Source organism: Scaptodrosophila lebanonensis, unplaced genomic scaffold (assembly GCF_003285725.1).
Source record: "Scaptodrosophila lebanonensis strain 11010-0011.00,11010-0021.00 unplaced genomic scaffold, SlebRS2 tig00000001-arrow-pilon, whole genome shotgun sequence".
Taxonomy (NCBI): domain Eukaryota; kingdom Metazoa; phylum Arthropoda; class Insecta; order Diptera; family Drosophilidae; genus Scaptodrosophila; species Scaptodrosophila lebanonensis.
In genome coordinates this window covers 13,809,779-13,832,778 of record NW_022060529.1, presented here as the reverse complement: position 1 = coordinate 13,832,778, position 23,000 = coordinate 13,809,779, and the positions used below count along the sequence as shown (strand labels likewise).

Below are 23,000 nucleotides of genomic sequence, written 5' to 3'. Positions count from 1 at the left end.
ACACACACACACACACAGAAACGCAATTTAGTGATGAAAGGCGAGAGCACACTAAAGTATGCTAGAAATCTGAACTTTGCGAAAATCAGAGCATACTCTTAGGCTGCGGCTGGTTTTTGACATACGCACACACACACACTTGAATACTACTATGTAATGCTGACATATTCTAGAACACACTTCATGCACACACACTATATTCTATAGTATACGGAAAAAACTAACAAAGAAATCTGTGAAATTTCGTAAAATATTCGCACACACACACACACGCACACAAGCACGCATTTGCGCACGTTTTATGAGCTGTTGTATAAGACGCTCCACTGCCTGCATAACAATAAGGCTATCTATCACAATGATGAAGCAGCAGCCAACAGTCGTCAGCCGCAACAATGCCTGACCAAGCCACGGACACAGACACAGACACAGAGATACAACATACAGAAAAGTCAATTAAACAAACAAAGAAAATCCGAGCAGCAAAATTTGGTATGAAAATGGCCTATGTCTGTCGCTGTGTGTGTGTGTGGGGGCGGGAGAGAGAGAGAGAGAGAGCTAACGATGCATGGTTAAGCTTAGACTCTATGCTGCCTGACATGCAGATTATTTTCCTGTTTCCTTTTCCATGGACTCTTTGTCGGAACTATTAAGTGCCGTTTTACATGCTGGAAATTACTTTACACAATTTTGAAATTTGAATTTTGAAAAATTTGTGTGTCCATTGTGTTCATCTTGCATTTAGGACAGCCAGTACCAGCCAGTACTGTGACGCTCAGATGAGCGTATGAGTGTTGACTTTTGTCTTTTTGCCTTAATGATAAAAGCGATTGAAGTGTGAATTGTCTGTGACTTGGCCACAGGCAGCAGGAACTGAGGACAGGACGACTTGCAACAATTTCCTCTCAGCTTAGACATTTGAATTACCACCACTGCAGTGACAGAGATACCAGTATGCAGTTGCATAGAGAGGGAATAGAATTGAATTGAATAGCATATGCAAATTTGTGCGTTACGTTAAAATATTTACCGACTTATGGCCAGACAGTAAACACATTCGAAGCAATGGCCAACAAGTCAGTTGACTCTGGCTCAAATGTCGTGCAACTTGTAAATAATGTAGACCTTTCATTCACTTTCCTCCACTTCACAGAGCACCTCTGACCACACTACGCAGCGGCATGGGCGGCGGCACCAGCAGCAGCATGGGCGGCTCCGAGTACAGTCTGCCGCCAAGCTACCGCTCGCGCAATGCCACGCCGGCTACAGTCTGCAGTGAGCGCACCATTGAGACGGCACCATCGGGCCGACTGCTCGCCAACGAAGACCTTCCCGAGCCATCAACGGGCGCTGAGCAATTGGCCGACTACAGCACACTGCAGTCAAACACATTGCTCACATCAGCCATCGTGGAAATCGAATCGAGTAATCGGGGACTGGACAGTGCGACCAGCAGTCCTACCGTCAAAACGCAGGCCCCGGCAGCATCGAAAGCAGTAACGGCAGCCAAGGACCTGGTGACCATTGTGACCATTTCGCAGGCGAATAGCGGCAGCAGCCACCATTCCACCGCCCAGAATAGTGCAGTTGATCAAATCGATATATTGGCTCACTTATAGACTTACTCGAAAAGTCTGTGCACTTTGGCAATAAAACCGGAAATCTAGCTGAACTAATCCAAAACGAAATCAAGTGGAATGGTCACGAGCAATCAATCAGAAATCTTATTTCTGGTGTAACTTCTATTGAGGGTACACAGATAGAGTTTCTCATTTCTGATTCCACTCTGTTTAAAGCTCTCGTTAACCCAAAGGTATTTATTTTTATTACAACTTCTGCGTTTGATTACAAAGCCCAAAAACACTCTGTACTCTTATGACTAAATAAACATGAATGTACTTGTATATTTATACTTGTAGTTATTTAAAACTATGCAGTAGGTTTAGCCAATAAGACGTTTGTTGTAATTGAATGTGTTGAATTTATTTTTGTAAAACCGTGGACGTGTAACTTCACACGGCACGTAGCTATATCGAAACCTTTGTTTATAGAAGTATTAAAATATTCCAAAAAAGAAAATCAACTCTAAAATAATGCATACTACCAATTAATACAACAAGAACTATTACTACTAAAAACTCTTCGAGCTGTAAATACAAACTTCAAATGCTTTTCCAGCATGTGTTAGATAGTAAACTAAAATAAATACGTTTATGTAAATTCGCAACGGAACGTTACGGTGACAAAACAAAAAATAAATTGCGCGCATTTTCAAGAAACGCAACAGAGAACTTCTGGGTGCGTTTCGAAAGGCTAAGGCAAAAAAAACATATTCATAAAAATTAATTTAAATGTAGCAAGTACGCGAGAGCATGTGTGTTATCATTATTGAATATTAAATACTGAACTACATGTATAAGTACAATAGATACTAATTTATAGTCCTTTGCGTGTAGTGCGAGGATCAATAAACTAAAAGGCAAAACTTTAAATGTTGAAAAATGTGAAATTCCACAGTTGGTTTTTTCTGGGCATTTGCGTTGGTGTCTTCGTTGTGGGCTGTGGATTGTGGATTGTGTACGTGTATTGCCGTTTTTCGTTTCGTTTTGGCTTTGAGCCAGACAACAGGACAACCCAGTAGCATGTACATTCATGCATATGGCTATACACGGATGTGTTTGCCCGGCGTCAAGGCTGAGCATGTGCGTGTCCTACATGCGCACACGCTGCTTAATCTAGCGTAAATTTTGTTGGCTTCACTCGAGCTGCAGCCCAAAAGGCATGAAAATGAAAACATATCCTGCCCACTTCCCTCCACCTCCCTTCACCCAACCACCTCTACCCACTACCACGGACGCGGCAGTAAGTGGGCCAGCGATTAACACTGTAGGAAAAAATGCGCTGTGGAAACAGAAATTGACACCTTTTTCGTTGTGGCAGAAATGAAGAAGAGAAAATTCCGGAGTGTATCAAATGGCGAATGAAAACAACAAAAATTCGTTGAGCATGAAATTGCTGCGGAAATCTGTATTGACCGCCACGAAGTTCTTGGGTGTTGCATACTTTTGGGCGGCACTTCATAAAATTTCACCGAAATTCAGAAACAATGTGGATAAGCACTGGGGTCCAACGTAATGAGGTTCTTGTGCTCTGGTATTCGTTTCTCTCAGCCTCTTTTCGTCATTTCTTTCCCACTTTTGGTTTTCAGAGCTGATAAAAGCTATTGTATCTTTGGCTATAAGTCCAAAAAGTATGGGCATTCATCATAATCTCGATTATTTGCAGAGGCTTGGCTCGGCTTGGCTTTGAGGCTTGACTGCAACATTCCCGCTTGCTTTAATTTAAAAATGCAACCATAAAATCAATAATTTTTTTTCTTTTTAAGTTGGTACAGGGTGTTTAAGATGCATTTAGCATTCCCTTCTTGTGTGTTACTTACCTTCGGGTTAAGCTCACTGAAAAATACACATAACAGACAGTAGGCATACATTCAAGTTAAACGCGATAAAGATTTCGAAAATTTATTTTCTTATGATTTCTTTTTCCATTTAAAACCAATTTTTACAAATCTCATTTTAGTTTACAACACAAAATTTGAAGACATATGAATTGAAGTTAAAGTTAAGTCGTTCTCGACTGACTGTTGACTGTGTACAAATTATTTTATTTAATTTATTGGCCACCGTTCTGAAAATACCTCGCGTAATTGCTTCTGTCCTTTTTTCGGACTAAATAAAATTTGTAAAATTATAAGATATATATGGCTTACGAACATCGACAATGTGTGTGCTCATGAATTATTAGTTTCTTTATTCTTATGTGGTGGACAAAAGATAATTTGCTATATCGAATTCGTTTCGTTTGCGGTTTCTGCTTGCTTGCGGATAGTTTACTCATTTAAAAATAGGATAACATTCATTCGTGCTCGTGTGCACATTTTAAAACAAATAGAAATAATAATGATTAAGCATTATTAGCGTTGATAATTGCAATAATAAGCTATACGTTACATATGAAGTTAAGTTGAGAACGCGCTGTCAGAAGTTGCTTTCTTCTGCCGTTTGCCAGTTGGTTAGTATGCGTGATCCCTGAAATCGAGAGAGTTGTAAAGGGTGCCTTATGAGCGCACTTAGCGCGCGTGGTTCTTGCAGAAGGGACGGCCGCCTTTGTTGTAAAAGCTCTGGCCCTCCAAGTTCTGTTTGCAGTACTGCAGATAAAAAGAAAATCATATGACATTATTTCCCTTTACTGAAAAACCTTTCCGGTTTACTTACAGTGCAGTTGAAGCATTGGCTATGGTAGTTGTGGTTTAAAGCCTCCACCCATCTATCTCCTGCCTCGACAGGGAAGCCGCAAGCGAAGCATTTGGTAGTAAAAAGTTCATTCCAATCGGCCTCGCAGTATGCATTACCATCCTCTAAGAAGAACGGTGTGTTACCAAAGACCTTGCCGCACTGGCCGCAAGTAAAGCACTCAGGATGGAAGTGCTTGCCAATGGCATTCAAGCAATCACCCTGTCAATGATTCAACAACTATTTTCAGAGCTCCTTGATCGCTATTCTGACCTTACCTTTATCTTGCCAGCGCACTTGCTGCAGGTGGGTGCCAAGTACTTCTCGAAGCAGTATTCGCAATACAGATCGCCCTTCTCCTCAACAAAGCCGATGTCCTGCAATGGACGGCGGCAGTTGCCGTTCACGCAAACGAAGTGATCCGGACACCAGATGCGACCCAAAGCCGTGATGAAGGGTCCTCTGTGAATAATAAAAAATAATTCAAATTATAGTCACCCTATCAGATGGACACTTTTGGGGAACAAATTGCATGCTCATGCACTGGTTCAGGGCGTAATACTTACGAGGTAACCTCTTTATTGCACTGACAGCAAATTGGACGCTTACCATCCTTGAGCAACTGACTTACGGCTTTCTCGTTCTCCTCAGACATGGTGGGATTATTCTCAGCATGCGGGCCCAGAGCCTTGACGCTTACACTAAACTTCGGCGCATTCGGTGTGCTTTGACTTTGATTTTCATTTTGATTTTGAATTTGATTTTGACTGATATTGCTATTGTTGGCCTGTTTTGGCTCAATGTACGATCGCCTGTCGGCAGCGTGCGTGGAGCGAGTGGCAGCAGCCGCGCTGCCAGCACCAGAGCGTCGCAGATTGTTTCTATATGTGACAGGCTCTAGCTCGGGAGCTTCAATCTGTTTGCCACTATCACATATATCTAAAATCTTGCTCATGGGATGCTGCGCGGGAAGCTCGGAGGTGAGCATTTGATCAGCACGGGGAAGCTGGCCCTGAGTCTTTTGACTGCCGAGATCTGTAGTGTGTGTGGGCGTTTGGCAAATGGCTACCACAGGCTGAAGCGCCACTGGCTGCGTGGGATCAATGTTCTTGAAATCGTCCAAATCTAACCGCTTGCGCACTATCATGGGACTCTTTGACAGATTCGAGCTGCTATTGCTGCGCAAGCTTAAGGAGCTGCCGGCATGGGAAAGCGGTGCGTTCCCATTGGCCAGGCGAGCTTCCAGCATGTTGGATATAATTTTGCCTGCCTCTTGCATAAATGCATTCGTTTTATCACCCATGTCGATCTTGCCGATAGACTCGGCCAACATGGCAGTGGCATCTGGTGGACTCTCAACCAGTCCCGCGTCCGAAGCTGAAGTCTGGTAAGCGACCGCATCTGGTGGTGATTGTGCGCTGGCTGGATTGCGGGGCAGTGTCGAGTTTGAGTTTAGATTAATTGTCTTAGCAATAGGCGCTGGAACAAACAGAAACGCAAACGGAAGCAAAGGTTAAAGGTTGCATGCAGGCATATTAACGGGTTAACAGTTCTGTTAGATAAACAAATAATTAAACGTAAGTTCTTAATATATTTAGATTAACTCAAATCTGTAATAAATCGTTTGTTTTAATTGTAAAAACCATGCGTAACATCAGACTCAACAAATGTAAATCAGTAAACATTGAAAAAAACACACAACACACTATATATAGTACGGGTATAAGGGGCTTATCAGTTCACCTGATCTGCACGTTGCAACTGTTGCACAGTGGGATGCGCACTCCCGGTGCGGCGGCCTTGTTGAGAATGCCGCGCCCGCGCTTGGGCGCCGAGGTTGCACCAAAGGCGCCACCTTTACCTCCAGCACCTGTGGAACCATCAACATTAGAATTTAAGTCGCTCAGGTTGGGCGGAAAAGCGACTGGCGCGGATGCGGGCGCTGCAGAAGCGTTTGTTGCTGTCACACTTGTAGTTGAAGGCTTGGCACCTGCGATGGAAGCGTTTGGCCGATAGCCAGCATTATTATTGCCATTGCCAGCTTTGTTATTGCCATTACGCTGAATGCTACTTGGCAACTGTGACAATTGTGGCTGCCTGCCCGAGCTAGCAGCACTAGCTCGATTATTAGTGGTGGTAGTAATAGCAGAAGCTTTGGTTAGACTGGCTTGAGCCGTTGATGCTGATGACGATGTCAAGGACGATGATTGGAGCAATGATTTGGTAGCATTCGTATTCACCCTAGGAATGCTCGAAAATATGTTCCTGTTGCTTTCCTCCTGTTGCTGTTGCTGCTGCTGTTGCTGCTGTTTAGCAACCACAGTTGCCTCATGAGCTGTAAAGGCAGATTTCTGCTGCTGTTGGAGTTGCAAAATGAAGCCTGGAGGCGGGCCAACTAGTTTGTTGACAGGTGGCGCAACAGCCACATAGCCCGGGCAGGTCGATTCAAATTTATCAGATGCTGAAGTTTCCGGCTTAATCGGGAACTTGGTGTCAAAGGTTGGGGAACGTGGAAAGCCTGTCGAGCTGCTGCCCAAAGTAGCAGCCCTCGCACTGATCGCCTGCGATTGCGAAGTCAAATTGCTGATCTCCTGCTCTAGGCCAGAGAGACGTCTTGCCTGATCGGCCACATAGCCAGTGCGGCCATATGACGAACGTCGTTCCGTAGACTCGGATTGAGCTTGGACTATTGCTTGCGATTTCAATTGTGACTGCGACTGTAGCTGCGACTGTGACTGCGATTGTGACTGCGCCTTTATCTGCGTCTGCGATTGTGAGCCCGTGCGTATCTCGATGGTCTTGGCACTCTGTGTTCGCTCAAACTCCTCCACGACCTTGTGACGTCGCTCTATTTGCGTATTTCCAATCTGTGTCTTTGTCTGGCTCGCCATCTGAGACTGCTGCTGTTGCTGCAGACGCGAGGATTGCTCGCGCTGTTGTATGGTCAGGTCTGCCACCTTACGCTCTGTCAGTATCTCCGGCTGCTGCGTATACTCCTGACTAGCTGACTGCGCACTGAGCTGCGAGTGGGAAATTATCTGAGCCTGCTGCTGCTGTTGCTGTTGAGCGCCAAGATAACTCTGACCGGTGGTAATTGAGCCCGTCTGCAAACGGGGAGGAGTGAGCAGCGCAGACTCTGGTTCCTTCATTCGAGGTGCACGAATGGCAGATAATGGATTGGGTGGGGGCCCTGGTGCTGGAGAACGAGCGCGATCCGGAAACGGAGAAGCAGCGCGTTGGTCATATTCACGCGCATGAGTGGCCGGACATTCGTCGAAACAGAGTTTCTCCGGCGTCTGGTAGAACGGTATGATCGGAGCCGGCTTGTTGATCAGCGAAGGAGTGAAGGGGCGCGTAGGAGTCTGCGACTGGTCGGGTCGTTCATATTCATCTAGCGATTGAAAAGCCATGGTTACTGGACCACTACGGTCTTCTATAATAATGGGAACCGAAGGCTGCTGCGGCACTTGTAACTTGTATTGGCTTTGGACGCTGTCTACGCTGGCCAAGGAGCCGCGCGCCGCAGCAGCTACGGTTGGTACATTGGGCTTAGACACCTGTGCAATGGGTCTATGTACAGTGTTATTTTGGTTGCCGATATTGCCAGTGCCATCAGCAACCTTTGGTGCATCTACAAAAGCTAGTGGCACATTGTCGCGCAGCTCTTGTGGTTCGGGTGTGCGTATGGGGCTCTGCGTAGGCAGGGATGTCCAATTGCGCTGATATTTTGGTATAGTGTCCGCCTTATGCAAGCCAGACTGTACGGTCTTGCCTTTCAAGTGGCTAAGTGGGGATGGTGGCGGAAAGAGTACCTCGGAGTGTTCGAGCTCTTCGGCAGTTTCTTCGATTAGTTGGTGAGCATCGATTTTGGTGGCGGTATGTACAGTATTTACAGATGTGGAGCCAGTAGCAGAAGCGGCAGAAAGGAAGCTGTTGGTGGCCTGAGTTGCAGTAGCGATGTAAGCTGAGGGCGTGCTAGAGGAGGTGGACGTGTTGATGTTGTTGTTGTTGTTGTTGGACGATTGGTGGACTGTGGAAGAGGAGTTAGAGGAAGCTGTTGCATTGGTATTGCATTGGGAAGCTAACGAGGTTGCAGTCGCCTGGCGTGTATTAGTGGTCGTGAGTATCAGTGGTTGTGGTTGTTGCTGGGGTGGTTGTTGTTGCTGTGGTTGTTTTTGCTGTGGTTGCTGTTGCTGTGGTTGTTGTTGCTGTGGCTGTTGTTGCTGTGGCTGTTGTTGCTGTGGTTGTTGTTGCTGTGGTTGTTGTTGTGGCTGATGTTGCAACAGCTGCTGCTGCAGCTCCTCTTCTTTCTTATGGAAATAGTCAAGTCGCTTCTGATTTCTTTCTTGCGCCTTACAATATTTCTGAAACTCAAGGTCAGTCTGCTCTTTACTCAGAGATATTATAGAGGCACGTGGTGTGGTGGTGGGACCATTGCCATTAGTACCAGCAGACGATAGTGGCTCACGCGATGGCTGGAATGCTTGCATGGCCGCGAATGCCGATGATTTTCGTTGCGAGTCCCGCCGCTTTTCGGTCGTAAAATATTCAACTGACTCTGGTGGCTCGCACAGTGGTTTTATTCCCAACTCTTCCTCGTGATCAAGAACCTGAAACTCATATTTTTTCTTTTCTTTTTCCCGCTGTTCCTCATCCAACCGTTGTGTTGCATTTTCGGGATTCAGTGGAGTATATCCACGATCTGGAGCTGTGCACAAGGCATCGCACATACTTAAGTGCTCCTTGGGAGTGGGTAAGTCAATGAGGTGGATAGGGACATCACGATCAAAGTGCCCCTCGAAGGGTACGTCTGGCGCTATGGTCAGTGCGCTGACGAAAGGCGACTTGGGTCGGTAGTCCTCGCGAAGGTACGGTTTCATATCAATGGGTGGCGGCATGTAAGGTTCCGTTTCCTCGGGCAAGGGCACGCCCTGTGCGGCTGGAGGAGCAAAGCGCATCTCGAATTCGGGTGCCGTTACCATAGCCTTCGTGAGGCGACTACCGGACGGGGGCGACTCACGCAGCACATCAGGCGCCGAACCTAACTGGCTAGTTGAGTCTACCGTGGGTGGTGCAGCAGATAAAGTTGACCTTCTAGAAGCTACTTGTGCCTTTGCCTCCGCTTCTGCTGCTTCCGCTGCCTCGGCCTCAAAATTATCATCACATGGCTTCGGAAACGGACACTCGACAAGATGGAAAGGCACATCCGGAGCGGTGGTCAGCACTCGAATCATGGGATTTATCCACTCTTTGGGCATGGGATTCGGTATTTTGGTGGGTGGTATTTGACGAACTGGCGCAATGTCAAACTTTATTTCTGGGGTGGGCTGAAACATGCGCTGACTCTCGAGTATTTGGCAGCGCCTATCAATAATCAGGCCCTCCTGATCTTCAATTTCACCTTGAATTTGTTCCGTTGCTTCTGAATTCTCGGACCACTCAATGGATTCGGGTATGGTTTCCAACTCAGTGGGTAGCTTTGGCAGTTCCTTAATCTCGGGTTCTTCGTTAAATACCACGTGACGTGGTGCTGTAGTGGAGGGAGCTGGAGCCGGGGTCGGCACTGGACTTGGAGTGACCTCCCGTACCATATCGATTAGCTTGTAAGTGCTAAGAGGCGCAGACAACGAATCTACGCATTCTTGTGCACTGCGCCTGCCAGAGGCGCTCTCGTGCACGTCCTGGGAGCTGCCGTAGTCCAGCTGATAATCGAACTCGGAACCCGATTGTTCGTAGGCCTGCTGTAGCTGATAGGCCTGCACTTGGGCAGCATACATACGCTGGTACTCCTCGGATGTGGTAGTCGTCGTTGTCGACGTCGAAGTATAGCTATCTGAGCTCGACTCCTGCTCGATGGCTGGAGGTTCCACCTGCACCGGACCGCCCAACTGAGGCGCCGAGTAGCTTTGCCATTGTGGCCCCCCCGGCGCTGATGGCTGCGGATCGAGGCGCGTAGTAGCACTTCCCGGTGGCAACGGTGGTACCTGCTGCACCGGACGCGAAACCACAACATGCTGCGTTTCCGGTGGTGCAATGTAAAGCGGGGCCGCTGTGGGCGCATCATGGCTCTCGTCCTTCGGAGGTGGCCAAGCGAAACTCGAGCGGCATTGCGACTGACGACTAGCTGCCAGGGCCACTTCAATATCCTCCTCGTAACATTCCTCTGCAAATTCTGGTTGCAGCTCCTCCTGCTCAGATTCTGAGACCACCAAGAGAGCGCAACAGCGAGCCGAAACGGATCGAAACGACAGGGGACATTGGAAAGTCGAGGGCAGAGGTACGCAGAGAAGCGCAGTGTAATTTATAGTATGTAGTGGTTGTGGCGGGATTAGTTTGTTTTGAGTCAGCAAATTGCATTGGTAGGCAAAAATAAGAGCGGAAAGAAATAAAAGACATTCGCTTGTTAGTCGTTTGCACTGTGAAGAAAAAGCAGCGGCGGCATTGATGACGGCGGCGGCAACGCAGGCATGGGCAGAGTAGTAGGTTTTTAACGTCGAAACAAACACAACGAATAGTAACAACACTCTTAACTAGGCTAAGAGGCAGTGGCTGTATGCAAAGGCGCTCAAATAGGGTTCTCCATTATGTTTGTGTGCTCGTGTAGCAGTATAATTGAGTTAGTTTCGGCTAAAACAGCAACTACAATATGCAATAAAGTGTAGCAAATGAAATCCATGGATAACTTAGAAAGAGCAATTGGCGGACTCTGTCTGTTGTTTTCCCTCCAAATAAACTAGTTTCATTTTAAGACCCATTCCCTTTAAACTCTTTCAACTAGTAAGTAGACTCCCTTACTGTTGTTTGAACATATTATTTAAATGCCTCAACATAGCTTAACATAACAACAAAATAAACATTTCCCAATGTGTCCACTGGACGCGTTTAAGAATTAAAACAAGGCGAACAATTTGCTGGCAATCAGTACATGTACGAAACAAAATATAAACAAAATATCCATTTCAATATTGTGCCTACTCGAATAAAATGAAAACGAAAACAAAAACAAAAGAAGTACATATTAAAGCATAAATTTGTGTGTGTACAGAATTGCAGTACGGTTTATGTGCTGTTGTCGAGGTAAATAAATTTTTTATTTCTTATTTTCAGCGCCATTTTCATGGCACAACAATAAACAAACCCGCACAGTCAAACACACACACAAACACACACACACACCTACACGCACTCTTAGCTACGGTGCAGGCTGCGTGCTAGACACGCATATTTGCTTCCGTTTTTTATGTACACGGCCATCTCTGTCTGTTCATGGGTTCGCTACGTGTGTGTGTCTGTGTGTGTGCCTGTGAGTGTGTGAGTGTGGGCTCGACTGCCACACAAAATGGCGTCGACAGGTAGTCATTGGCTTTTATTATGCATAATTTTGTATTGGCTGTAATTTTGCAGAAATTGAAAATGACAGAGAAGCACGCAGCGAGAAAAAAGACCAGAGAAATAGATAGAGAGAGAGGGAGAGAGAGAAGGGGGGAAATAAAAAAAGTAAAGGCGCCACAAAACAATTGGCGAAAAGTAAAATACGAGTATGATATGAAATGATGGCAGCAAATACTTTGTCATATGAAAAGGGTATGCGCCATTCTCTCAACGAGTAGTTTTTTATTTTCTCGGCTTAAAATATTCAAAAGACAACCGGGTGTCGAGTAGGATTCTTGTGTATAAGACATAAAGCATGCAAAGTTGTGCAGTCGAGCCTCTTAGAATACTTTTGTAACACTTGAAATTAGTACCATTTATCGAATAATAAGGTATATACTTTCGAGAAATATATATGTAGGTGTATATAGGAGCTCATTAATATAGTATGCTGTTAGGCATGAAGCGTTTAGCGTTTGATACTTGTACACAAGTACATTATGTGCATAAATATATTCATATTAATATGTATATTTAAAAGAATGTATTTGAAATGATGCACAGACGCGCATATAATTTATTAATAACACACTTCAATAAACATAATTTTTGGTTTGTCAATTATAAACTAAGAATAGTCAGAATCGTTTAACAAGGTTGTAAAGAATACAAGTATGTGTTTATATAAGTATGTACGAAATAGAAATATTGTAGAATTCAAAACAAATCACCATGTTTGCATAACTTTGCACGCTCTTATCCAGTTTTACATTATTTTGTGGGCATTTGTTGTTTGCTGTTTGTGCGGGTTTGTTCTGTTCTGATTTGATGGGTTTAGAGGGACAAAGTGTTCTAATACGAATATTGGTAACCTAAAAGAATCAGAAATCGTAATTTTATATAGCAGTTGTGTCTGGGTAAGGGTAATGTTATGGTTATTATTTTTCAGTTTATATAAGCCTTACACACACTATTCGGTTGCTGTTTTTGGGGTTTTCTGCTGTTGTTTTCATTATTGTTGTGTTATGCCTAACAAAACATGTGATGCGATAAATCTTTTCGCTAGGAAAATTTCCTGAAACTCATACCCGTAGCCTCAAATGAATTTGTTTCTGGCATTGTGGCTGGCGGCATGCGAGGTTTTTGATGAACGGCTGCCACACACGCTTCAATATGTCGAACTAAGAGGCATCTCCATTTCTCCACCCCACCCCACCCGACCCCGCCCCGACCCACTCTTCCACCCACACGAACAATCACCGCATTCCCAGCTCTCGGAGCAGTCACCCGGTAGTATTGTTTGGATGATAATAATAGCTGGTAATTTATCTGCTTTCGTTTACATTTTTGTGCGTGCACATATGTATGTGCGAGTATGTGTGTGTTCTTATTGTTGTTGAAGGTACAAGTGTATATACATACATATATATACGAGTACGTATGTATGTGCTCCTATGTATTGTGTGTAAAATTTGTGTGTGTTTTCGCACGAAACACAAACATTTGTTTGGCAACACATTTTTGCGTTTTGTGTGCCTTCATTGTCGGATTTGCCAAAACAACAACAGGATTTGTTTTTATGTGCAGGCTTCTGCAGATTCCCCACAACCCCCACCTCCCCACCTTTCCCATCGACTAACACACACCCGCTTGCTTTCACTTTTGTTTGCAACTTTTTGTGGCATGCCAGCCAATGATTGCTGCGGTTGTGCGTGATTTTCGCTTTGATTAAGAGATTGATTCTTTGTGCGTGGGTCGGCGCTAAAGTGCACCATAATGAAGATTTATAAGCTGCTTGTTTTGGCTGCGCCAGTACCAAAAGGATCTTAGACACCATGCTCGTCAGGGACTAGGGAAGTGGCCTTTAAATTGAATCATTTTTGTGTGGCCAAGTCTCTGCCTGTCTCTGCCTGCTGGTCTTCAATATTTGTCTGGTGTTGGCATTCCATAATTGCATTTTAAATTGCACAAATAAAATATAAAACGAACTCTCCGCTATAAACGTTAAAAGCAGCGCGAAAAAATTCCAATAAATTGTATGGCTATTGTTGTTGGACGCTGTTATTAATATCGCCACTGTTGTTGTTTTATTTGTTGTTGCTGCTACTGTACACCGTATTTGCTGTTAATTCATTTCCGTTATGACAGCGAACATCGCAGCGGTAATTGATAAACAAACATACAGAAAATTGTACGTACATTATCACACACACACACACATAAATTAATATTGTGTTGCATATTTATGTGGGCATAAGGAAATATTTCGTAAGCCAAACAGTAAGTGAGAAAATTGTGGCCACAGTAGATAATCAAGGGAAGATCTGAAGTATTTCTGGAGTGCAATTTAGATTTGAAGCATTAATACAAAATATAACTAAGTTCTTTTAAGTGGACAATTAAAACATGAAATATGAGCAGCAATTCAATTCAAATTGTGCTCCGGACCACCCAATACCATACATGAAAGGCAATCAAATAAGTTACTGAAACATTGCAAACACAATTGCAGCTGCTAGATGCTATGTACAATCTTAGAAACACCATTAATATTTTTAACTGGCCTAAAGAAACCGTAAACCTAACATTAATGAAAAGTATGGAGCGAAAATACTAAACTAAAGTCGTGTATTACGTAGATTCTTTTTCAAATCATTTTATATAATTATCTTCGATTAAATAGAAATGCATGTTGGAAAGAGCACTTGGAACGGAAACAGCCACTATGTGTCCATCGCTGGACTAGAGGGTTGCTTAAAAATACAAGTACTAGAACAAATTCATTATCTTTATAGGAAAGAAAAATATGAAATAAAAATGTAAAATGATAATGAGAGAAATGTAAATCTGCACAGTCTTTTTCTAGCTGTTCCATAGTCATTCGATATTTTATGTCTTCCAGAAGTAAACGGATATATTGTTTTGGGCACAAGAGTTTGTAATACCTAGAAAGTAAATGTAATGACGATACAAATCAATATCCTGTCGATCCGATGAGCTGTTTGAAATATCATCCCTACTTCTATCCTACCCTACTTCTATCCTCACACTTGCACGCACACACACACACAGACACAGACGTACACAGTCGCCCGGCCAACAAAGTGTATTTCATTTATTTTATTGTGCTTGTGTATATGTACTTGAATTGTTTCGTTTCGTTACGTTACGTTTCGCCTTACTTTGTTTTGTTTGGCTTGGCTTGGTTCGGTTCGGTTTGGTTGCATTTCGGTTTGCCTTTCGACATTCGACGTGCCGGAAGTGAGTTGCGCTGCAGGCGTTGGCATTGAAAATGACCGCCTCCGCCCATCCGCCCATTCCACCATTCGCCCATTCCCCATTGAGTCCACATTTGTTACAACAATGCTATTGTCAGTTTTAATTTCCCGTCCGTTGCCGCTTGCCCACTACTGTCTGATGCACGAGTATCGCACGCCCGTTTGGGTATACCCGTATTTATGTTTTAAATATTTTAACTATCGATTAAGTCGGTTCACTTTATTGCCTTTAAATGGCACTCAAGCACTTCGAATTTCTTAAATTGCCAGCTGCACACTTTTTGTTGCCTGTGGCTGCGTCCGTCCTGCCAGGGTCTAAGGGTTTCGAGTAGCAGCTGAATGAATTGGACGTTTGACAAATTAACTTTTTAAGTAATGATTGCATTGAATGACAACTAACTACGAGTACATTGGCTGCAGGGCTCTGCTTGGCTATAGCTTTGGCTTTGGCTCTGGCTTTAGCTTTGGCTGTAGCTTAGGCTGGCTGTGGCAGCGCGCAAACTGCTTAAAACATTTTGCACTTTACCTCGATTATAAATATTATTGTTGTTGGTGCTGGTGCTGTAGCTATTGTTGCTGTTGTTGTTATAGGACTGAGTATGATAATTGGGCAGAGTAGAATATTTATTGTTTGCTCCACTAGGGTATGAATTTCTATATTGCTGTTTTTGTTGTTGTTGCTGCTGATGCTGTTGGTATTGGTGTTGCTGTTGTTGTTGTTGTTGTCTGGTGTTGTTGCTGATGTTGTAACTTTGTACATTGCGACCTACGCACACACATATAGTATATATATACAGCGAAGAGTTTTAAGAGGTGTACATATAAATATGTTAGAGCATGTGTCTGCGGCATTTAGCATACGTTTCAAATGTACATTTCTTCGTCCCTAATTCAAGCGTATCTGCCAAATAATTTGCATTTAATGTTGTTAAGTAAATTTGGTTAAGCGCCCTAGATTCCGTTACAATTCTAATTTGGAGCTGGTTATCGTTGGGTTAGCAGCGGATTGAGTTGGATTTGTTTCAATTTATTTAGAAAAATCATCATTTGATATAAACTCTTGAATATCACTTTGTAACTTTACACAACAAAAGATTTAATACTATACTACATACATGTATAAGTATATACATATACATATATATATTGGAGCAGCCCTTTGTGCAAACGTGTTGAGCAAATTTCAAAAAAAAATTGGTGCACGCGAAATTTGCTTAACCCGATGCCCAAAACTAAGTAAAAATGATTCGTATGATCAGCTGCCTATTCTGTCTAGCAACAAATAATGTTAACTTTCACATATCACGCATATAGATTTGTATTTAAGAGCAGAGTGGAGAAGATCTGTTTGCACTTAGCCTAAACCCATTCACCTTCTGACAGATAATCGTCGTCATCCTTACCTTGTTGGCCAACATTGGTTCTCGGCAAGGTGGCATAGGGATTGCCGGCTGCTGGGCGCGGCGATTGCTGCTGCTGTTGCGGTGGATACGAGACTGGCGACTTGGGCGCACCAGCTGGTGGACCACCAGCGGCACCATAGGGACGTGCATAGCCCTGATTGACCTTCGAATGACAGTCGAAAAGTGTTTTGTGACATTGTAGTAGGGATAAGCTCGCGATCGAATTACTCAACACTCAACACTTAACAAAAAAATGTATTCGGTTAACCATAAATAGACATGCAGGCAGCAGGGGCTGCAAGGCGCTGCTTTTTAGAGCTGAGCTGAGCTGAGCTAAGCTGAGCTGCGGCTGACCTGCCATTGTACTTACCCTGTAGTTGAGGTTTGCACCCTTGCCAGGCGGCTGCACGCTGCGAATCACATTCCCAGTCAAGGTGACATATTCAAAGGGCTGGTCGCTAGAGCTAGCACCACCAGCCGTCGAAATTCCAGTCACTGTTGACTGAGCTGTGGGTGGCGCAGCAAGCGGCGCACTGGTATTGATTTGGCCATAAATTGATTGCTCATCCGCCACGTTGGCCAATGCTGACATATTGCTGTTGCTTGTACTGCTCTTGTTTGTATTAACGACTGTTGCTGCTGCTGTCGCCGCTGCTGTCGCTGCGGATTTTGTAGTTGCTGTTGTTATTGTCGTTGCTAGGGGATTTGCAACCTGATGTGAATTAAATTTCAATTGATTAGCAAGAGTTGCCGACAGCGCAGCCACGTGCGTCTGCTGTGGGTGTGCGGCCAATGTAGCTGCGAATGGCTTCGCCGTATTGTTCTTGCTATTTGCGATAATGATGTTGTTGTTGTTGTTGTTGATGCCATTGCTATTCTGTGTCAGGTTTATGTTGGCGGGAGTGTCTGTGTCTGTGTCTGTGTGCGTGTGTGTGCTCTGTAAAGTGGACTGCTGCTGCAGCTTATTGGAATACTCTTTAAGCAATTTATTATACGCATTATGGTTCTTGTTTTGCGTGTTCATGTCATTCTCATTCTGTAGTGGTAGCTGTGGCTGTTGCTGCCGCCGAGCCACGTGTTGCAGTTGTTGTTGTTGCTGTTGTTTGGCTGACATTGGCATTGCCATGGGTGGTGGCGGCGGTGGTGGTGGTGGCGTTGTTGACACAGCCACGTAATTATCGCCAGGTCCCGGCAGAACGGTCGCCACATCCAGCGATGTTGACGACGCTGACGTTTGACGCGAATGCATGGGCGAGCCACCATAGAGATCCAGCGACAGTGTGGATGCACTGGAGGCGGCCAGACTGTGCTGTCCGACCTCAATGGAGCCCACACCACTACCGCTGCCGCCCACGCCAGACGACGATGTGTTCGAGCCGCTCGAAATTGATGAGAGGCTGCTGTTTGTGCGTGTGTGTTTGTTCAAGGCCTGAGCCTGTTGCTGTTGGTGTTGTTGTTGTTGTTGTTTCTGATGATGCTGTGGCATCTGTGCGTCCTCCATCAGCTGATACTCGGTCTCGTATTGCAGCAGCTGTGTGGGTGAGGGGGGCGGTGGCAGGGGCAGCTCATTGCTATGCTCAGGCTAATGGGTGTGTTAATACAAACGCGTGTTAATGGGCAGCGCAGCACACAATTTCATGTAAAGTAGTGGAGTAGTGTGGAAGCACAAAGAACAAGAGGGTTAATAAAGGGCAGTTAATGAAAGGGCGCTTGCAATGCAATGAAATATTTTAATTAGTTTGCGCAAAATGTCTGTTGAATACACATTTGGCTTCTGCTTAACATGGAATACGAGTGTACGCAATGCGAACGCTCCCTATAAATAGCTGATGCTAATAGGTCAAGGTCAATGGCGTGTCTAAGGAAATCCCTAAAAACACATTATCACATTATCATGAGATCCATAGTCTTGATAATGATTGCCCATTAGGCTTCAAAAACTGGTAATTATTTGTGAAGATATCTGTTTCTCAAGTTATGTAATGCCCTGAACAGCTGTCGAGCATTCCTTCGCTCACTTAACACCGAAAAAATAGGTTTAATGTGATTTGTTTTTAAACAGAACTATGCCTATTGATGCACACTTTACTTTTCAAGTTTTCCCTACTTATGGAATACTTTATTAATTTCAATCTTTTTGCACTATTCTCGTTCGTATTGCAATTGCCGTGGCAATTGCCGCGTGGCTCGTTGCTCGCTGCTCGCGGCGCGAACTGAAAGCGACTGAAGGCAGCCACAAAATGCAGCTACAGAACTAACAAATAGAAAAAAACACACACAAAATATAGTGCTAGAGTGATGCACAGCTGTGTGTTTTTTATAGCATAAGTACAAAAACTAAAATTAAATAAAAATGCATACATAAGTATTCGTAGGTGAATAAAAAGTAGCGCTTGGCATATATATTTAGCTTTCAGCAGACAGTGCACATTGCTGCGAAATGTGCTGGCTGCTGGCTCTCGGCCACACATATTCTTCGGCGTAAATCTCTGCAGCCACACTCACCTATATACTATATACATATATATAAATATATATAGATGTATATAAGTGTATGTATGCTTCCGAATGAAGTGCAGTAAATGGCCAGATAAATGAATAAATTACTGCCTCTGATTGTGGCTGTCAGCTCTATTTACTTGTTGCTATTCGTAGCAGAGCTACCACAAATCTAAATCAATTCTTTTCTGTTTGTTCTGTTCGCTTATCTGTCAAATGGTTATACAAATATTCTACCTTTTTTCTAAGTAAATACAATACTGCTTGTGCAAATTGATGACTTTTTACTGCAACACAGCAATTCAATCATTTTTCCGAACCAAATAGAATTTTCAACAGGAATATTGCTTTATCAGTCGCACCAAAGTAATTTCAGCATTTTGTTTTACTTATTTTGCACAGGTATTTAAAAAACGAAACATTCAACACGAATTGCATGCAAACGAATAGAATACAAGTACAAGTATAATAAAAACAATCAACAGACAACCGAAAACTCACATTAACACACACACACATACACACATCATATAAAAAGTACACAAATGCATAAACTTTTCGATTATAGCTTCGGGTTTTTTTGTGCACCTTCTCATAAGCAGCAAAAAAATGGAAAAATAAATAAACATAAATATATACATATGTAGTATATATATAGTAGAAAAATAAAGAGGCATTAGATGCTGCAATTTTTTGTTCATGCCGTACTCTTTGTTTCTTCATTTTGCTTATTGCGTTTCGAACTTTTCGCGTTGCATTCTGTTGCATTTTTTCTTATTTGGTTTGTAGGGGGCCCTGTCGATTTCTAGCATGTGGAAAATATAAAGGTATGCAAGCAAAAATGTATGCAAATATTTTTGCTCTCAATATGATCAAATTTATTGGCAGACGAACAGAAAGCGATAGAAAGCGAAGAAACAAAATTAGGCAAAAAGCTGCAGGTGCTGCTTTAGGACCGTTGTTGTTCTTCCGGTAACCGTTGTGCTTGTGCATTTGTATGTAGTATAGTATGTGGAATGTGCTGTATGTGTGTGTTTTATTGTCTCACAAAATTGTTTTTATCACGCAACGCATTTAACTAGTTCCGAGCCACATTACTCACCGATTGCGGCGCTGGTGTTGGCGTCGAGCTGCCATTAGCATATCCGTTACTGCCATAGCCATGAGCATTCAAGGCCGATGAAATGGTGTTGGCGCTCAGCTTGGTGTTCCTGTCATCAAAGGGAAATGGAAGAATGCATGAATGAGTCAATGAGGGAATGACAAATGGCAAATGGCATATTTGTCATCTAATAAGTTTGTAATTGCCTTCCATGACAGACGCGCCTAATTGGGCCAAAGCTGTCCAAAGGCTGCCGTGCGTTCCCTGCTTGTTCAGTTTCATTTCCCCAATAAAATCCATCGCCCATTCACTGACTATGCTCTCTAATTAAGTTGACTTTGGCGGCTAGAACCTGCCTTGTTGTGGCTTGGCCATGCAATCCCGAACGCAAATAAAGGGCCATTTTAAATAAATGTCACACCAATTGCACACAACATGTGACTGACCAATCGTTCTTTGTCGCTGATGCCTAACTACAAACGTAGCATTTTCATTTAATAAAAGTTTTAACTCGCAGACACAATCGACACAGAAATTTTGAACGCCAACACGTCAGCAATCAGTGTCGCCTCCATTTCAGCAAAAACTATTGTTAAATGCTCAGACACACTAGCCGTCATGTAAATATGTAAATATCGTTATACATACTCGCATACGTGCCGGGGCGATTGCTCGGCTCAGCACTTTTTGCATCTGAGGCTGACGGCAGCGCAATATGTCAAACATTTTTCGGCATATGCATATTTATTTATTTCCACTGCGTACATTTATTCGGGACACCCTGCGCAATTGCCCATAAAAATCAGAAACAACCTACAACAAGACAATGGCAAGCGCATGACAACCTCTCCGTATCAGCTGGTTGGGCCAGACACACGCAAATAGCATTACATATCGGTATGCAAATTCGAAGCCAGTTTAATATACGGAAATACATTTTTGGTTGTAATTGAAGCCAGTTATCAGCGTTTAATACAAATTCGAGTAAGCTTCGATTCGAGTGACTTTACCGAACTTTAAAAATATCCATGCATCCCATTCACATTGAATAGAAACCCATTCTTGAGCTTCTTATATCCTTCAGCTTATACTTCGTTTTGCATTTACACATTTTTGACTTGTTCGTGGGAATAATTTCAGAAATAAACACATTTGGTTTATGACGCTGCCTTTAGGACCGAGACCCAGGCCCACACAGATGGGTCCTAAGCACAGGTGTAGAACCGACCCTTGCCAGAATTCTGGCAGCATATAGAGAATGATTTTTATTTACCCAAAACTGTTAAAGCTCGGCAATTTTACAAAACTGTAGATCCTGTACGCTTCTCGTATATACTTTTCTTTAGTACTCACGGTTTAATGGGCACAGGCACATAGCCGTCGGTGCCAGGTGGTGGATTGTTCTGCGCTGCCTGTCTGGCGTGGATATCGCAATACAGCTTGTTGTTGAAGTTATAGTAGCCCTGGTTCTTCAAGGAGGTTCCACAAGTGGCGCACTTGAAGCACTCGACATGCAGGTTCTTGTCCTTGATGCGCACAAACACGCCACTGAGAGAGATAGCATAAGTATTTTGATAAGGGAGAGTAAGTCAATGAGTAAATAAAATATCTACTCAACATTTAATTCATTTTATGCATTTGTGTATGTACATCAGAGTATTTTTATATAAGCATTAATGCAGGGCTATTTAAAAAATAAAATCAGTAAATGAACATTTTAGCTGCCGCATAAATGGTCGCCAGTTTCAAACCAAAGCCCTTCTCATTAACAAGATGACAATGAGGCAGACAGGCAGGTAGGTAGGTATATGTAAATGTATTTGCACAGTGCAACAATGAATTATCAAATTAAGCACATGAGTCTGAAATTGATAGCAATTAAACGGCATACAAATTAATACAAATGATGAGATCCGTATGTAAAAGAATCGCACAATGAAACGGCCAATGAAGCTGAAATTGCAACGTGCAGCTGCAGCTGTGGCCGTTGTCGTTGTTGTTGTTGTTGTTGGACGAGGCAATTACGATGGCCATCATGCTGGTGAAGGTGTTGGCGGACTCATAATAATGCAGACTGCATAAATTTCAACAATAGACTCCGATGATTCGATTTGATTCGCACTGCCTGCTAGATGCCACAATAAGCGAGCGCATGAAATAAAAACAAATTAAAATGCACACACACACCCACACACACACACACACACACACATATGCAGACTGAATCGCAACGATGTTTACACGATGCAGACAATTGCAATTTTGGCGTTTCCCTTTCTACTACATATATAGCAATTTGGCAAATCAAGAGGTCAGTTAGACAATTATTCTCAGCATCAATTAAGATAAGGTTTTCCATTTTACAGTTCGATTCTTCATATTCGTACAAGTAAGCGGTTTAAAAAAAAAGTATGACAAATATTTTGAATTTTGGTGAAACCTGTTTTGTTGCATTTATCGCATGTATAAACATATTAATAGGGAGACACACAGACACATACATACTAACACTCGCACACACAATGGTACAGTCGCATGAATTATCATTGAACATCGAACAAATCCTTACACAATGCCCACGCCGCACAATTGACATGCCGGATGTCCGCTGGCGGACAATGGACGCTTGCTGCCGCCATCGCTAGCCAATGCCTCTGCGGCCGCGTCCATATCCGCCTTGTATTCCGGCCCCTGCAGCGCCGGACAAATGGGCATGACAATGATGCGGGGGTCTGCATCAGCGGCGCCGCTCGTCGCCGGCTCAGCTGCCGGTTGGGCTCCTGTGACGGGCAAACTCGGCCTATGAGGTGCAGCAGGCGCCAATGTATTTGGCTGCAAATTGGTGCCGATGCGTTCATCCTGACGTGCTACTTGCGATTGTTGTTGTTGTTGTTGTTGTTGTTGCTGCTGCTGCTGCTGCTGTAACTGCGCCGGCAATGGGGTGCGTCGCTCATTACCACCAATCGCATGACTCTGCGTCCAATAGAAATTTGCGGGACTGTGCGGTTCTGCAATCCATCGTTTTGTTGATATGGCGTTTGTTGTTGATGGTACG

The 23,000-nt window shown here is 43.7% G+C and overlaps 2 protein-coding genes across 18 annotated transcripts in view; one reads left to right on the top strand and one right to left on the bottom strand.

Moving 5' to 3' along the window:
* LOC115623638 (mucin-5AC) overlaps positions 1-1,904 on the top strand; it is a 44,957-nt gene extending 43,053 nt beyond the window's left edge. Inside the window, exon 7 of the mRNA XM_030518125.1 lies at positions 1,154-1,904. Within this exon, the coding sequence (XP_030373985.1) occupies positions 1,154-1,619 (466 nt within the window). The 3' untranslated portion in view covers positions 1,620-1,904. The remainder of the gene's footprint in view (positions 1-1,153) is intronic.
* Positions 1,905-3,489: 1,585 nt separating this feature from the next.
* LOC115627286 (PDZ and LIM domain protein Zasp) overlaps positions 3,490-23,000 on the bottom strand; it is a 74,954-nt gene continuing 55,443 nt past the window's right edge. For 3 of the 17 annotated variants that reach the window (XM_030522928.1, XM_030522921.1, XM_030522937.1), the window contains exons 9-17: positions 21,299-21,493; positions 19,946-20,054; positions 16,715-17,926; positions 16,345-16,507; positions 15,468-15,707; positions 6,036-10,491; positions 4,571-4,754; positions 4,275-4,514; positions 3,490-4,207 (exon numbers count right to left, since the gene is read on the bottom strand). In XM_030522928.1, coding sequence (XP_030378788.1) covers positions 4,130-4,207; positions 4,275-4,514; positions 4,571-4,754; positions 6,036-10,491; positions 15,468-15,707; positions 16,345-16,507; positions 16,715-17,926; positions 19,946-20,054; positions 21,299-21,493 — 6,877 coding nt within the window. In that variant the 3' untranslated portion in view covers positions 3,490-4,129. Of the gene's footprint in view, positions 4,208-4,274; positions 4,515-4,570; positions 4,755-4,858; positions 5,772-6,035; positions 10,492-15,467; positions 15,708-16,344; positions 16,508-16,714; positions 17,927-18,433; positions 18,541-19,945; positions 20,055-21,298; positions 21,494-22,514; positions 22,954-23,000 lie in introns of those variants that run through there. The other 14 variants (XM_030522951.1, XM_030522987.1, XM_030523019.1 and 11 more) reach the window with 14 other exon arrangements.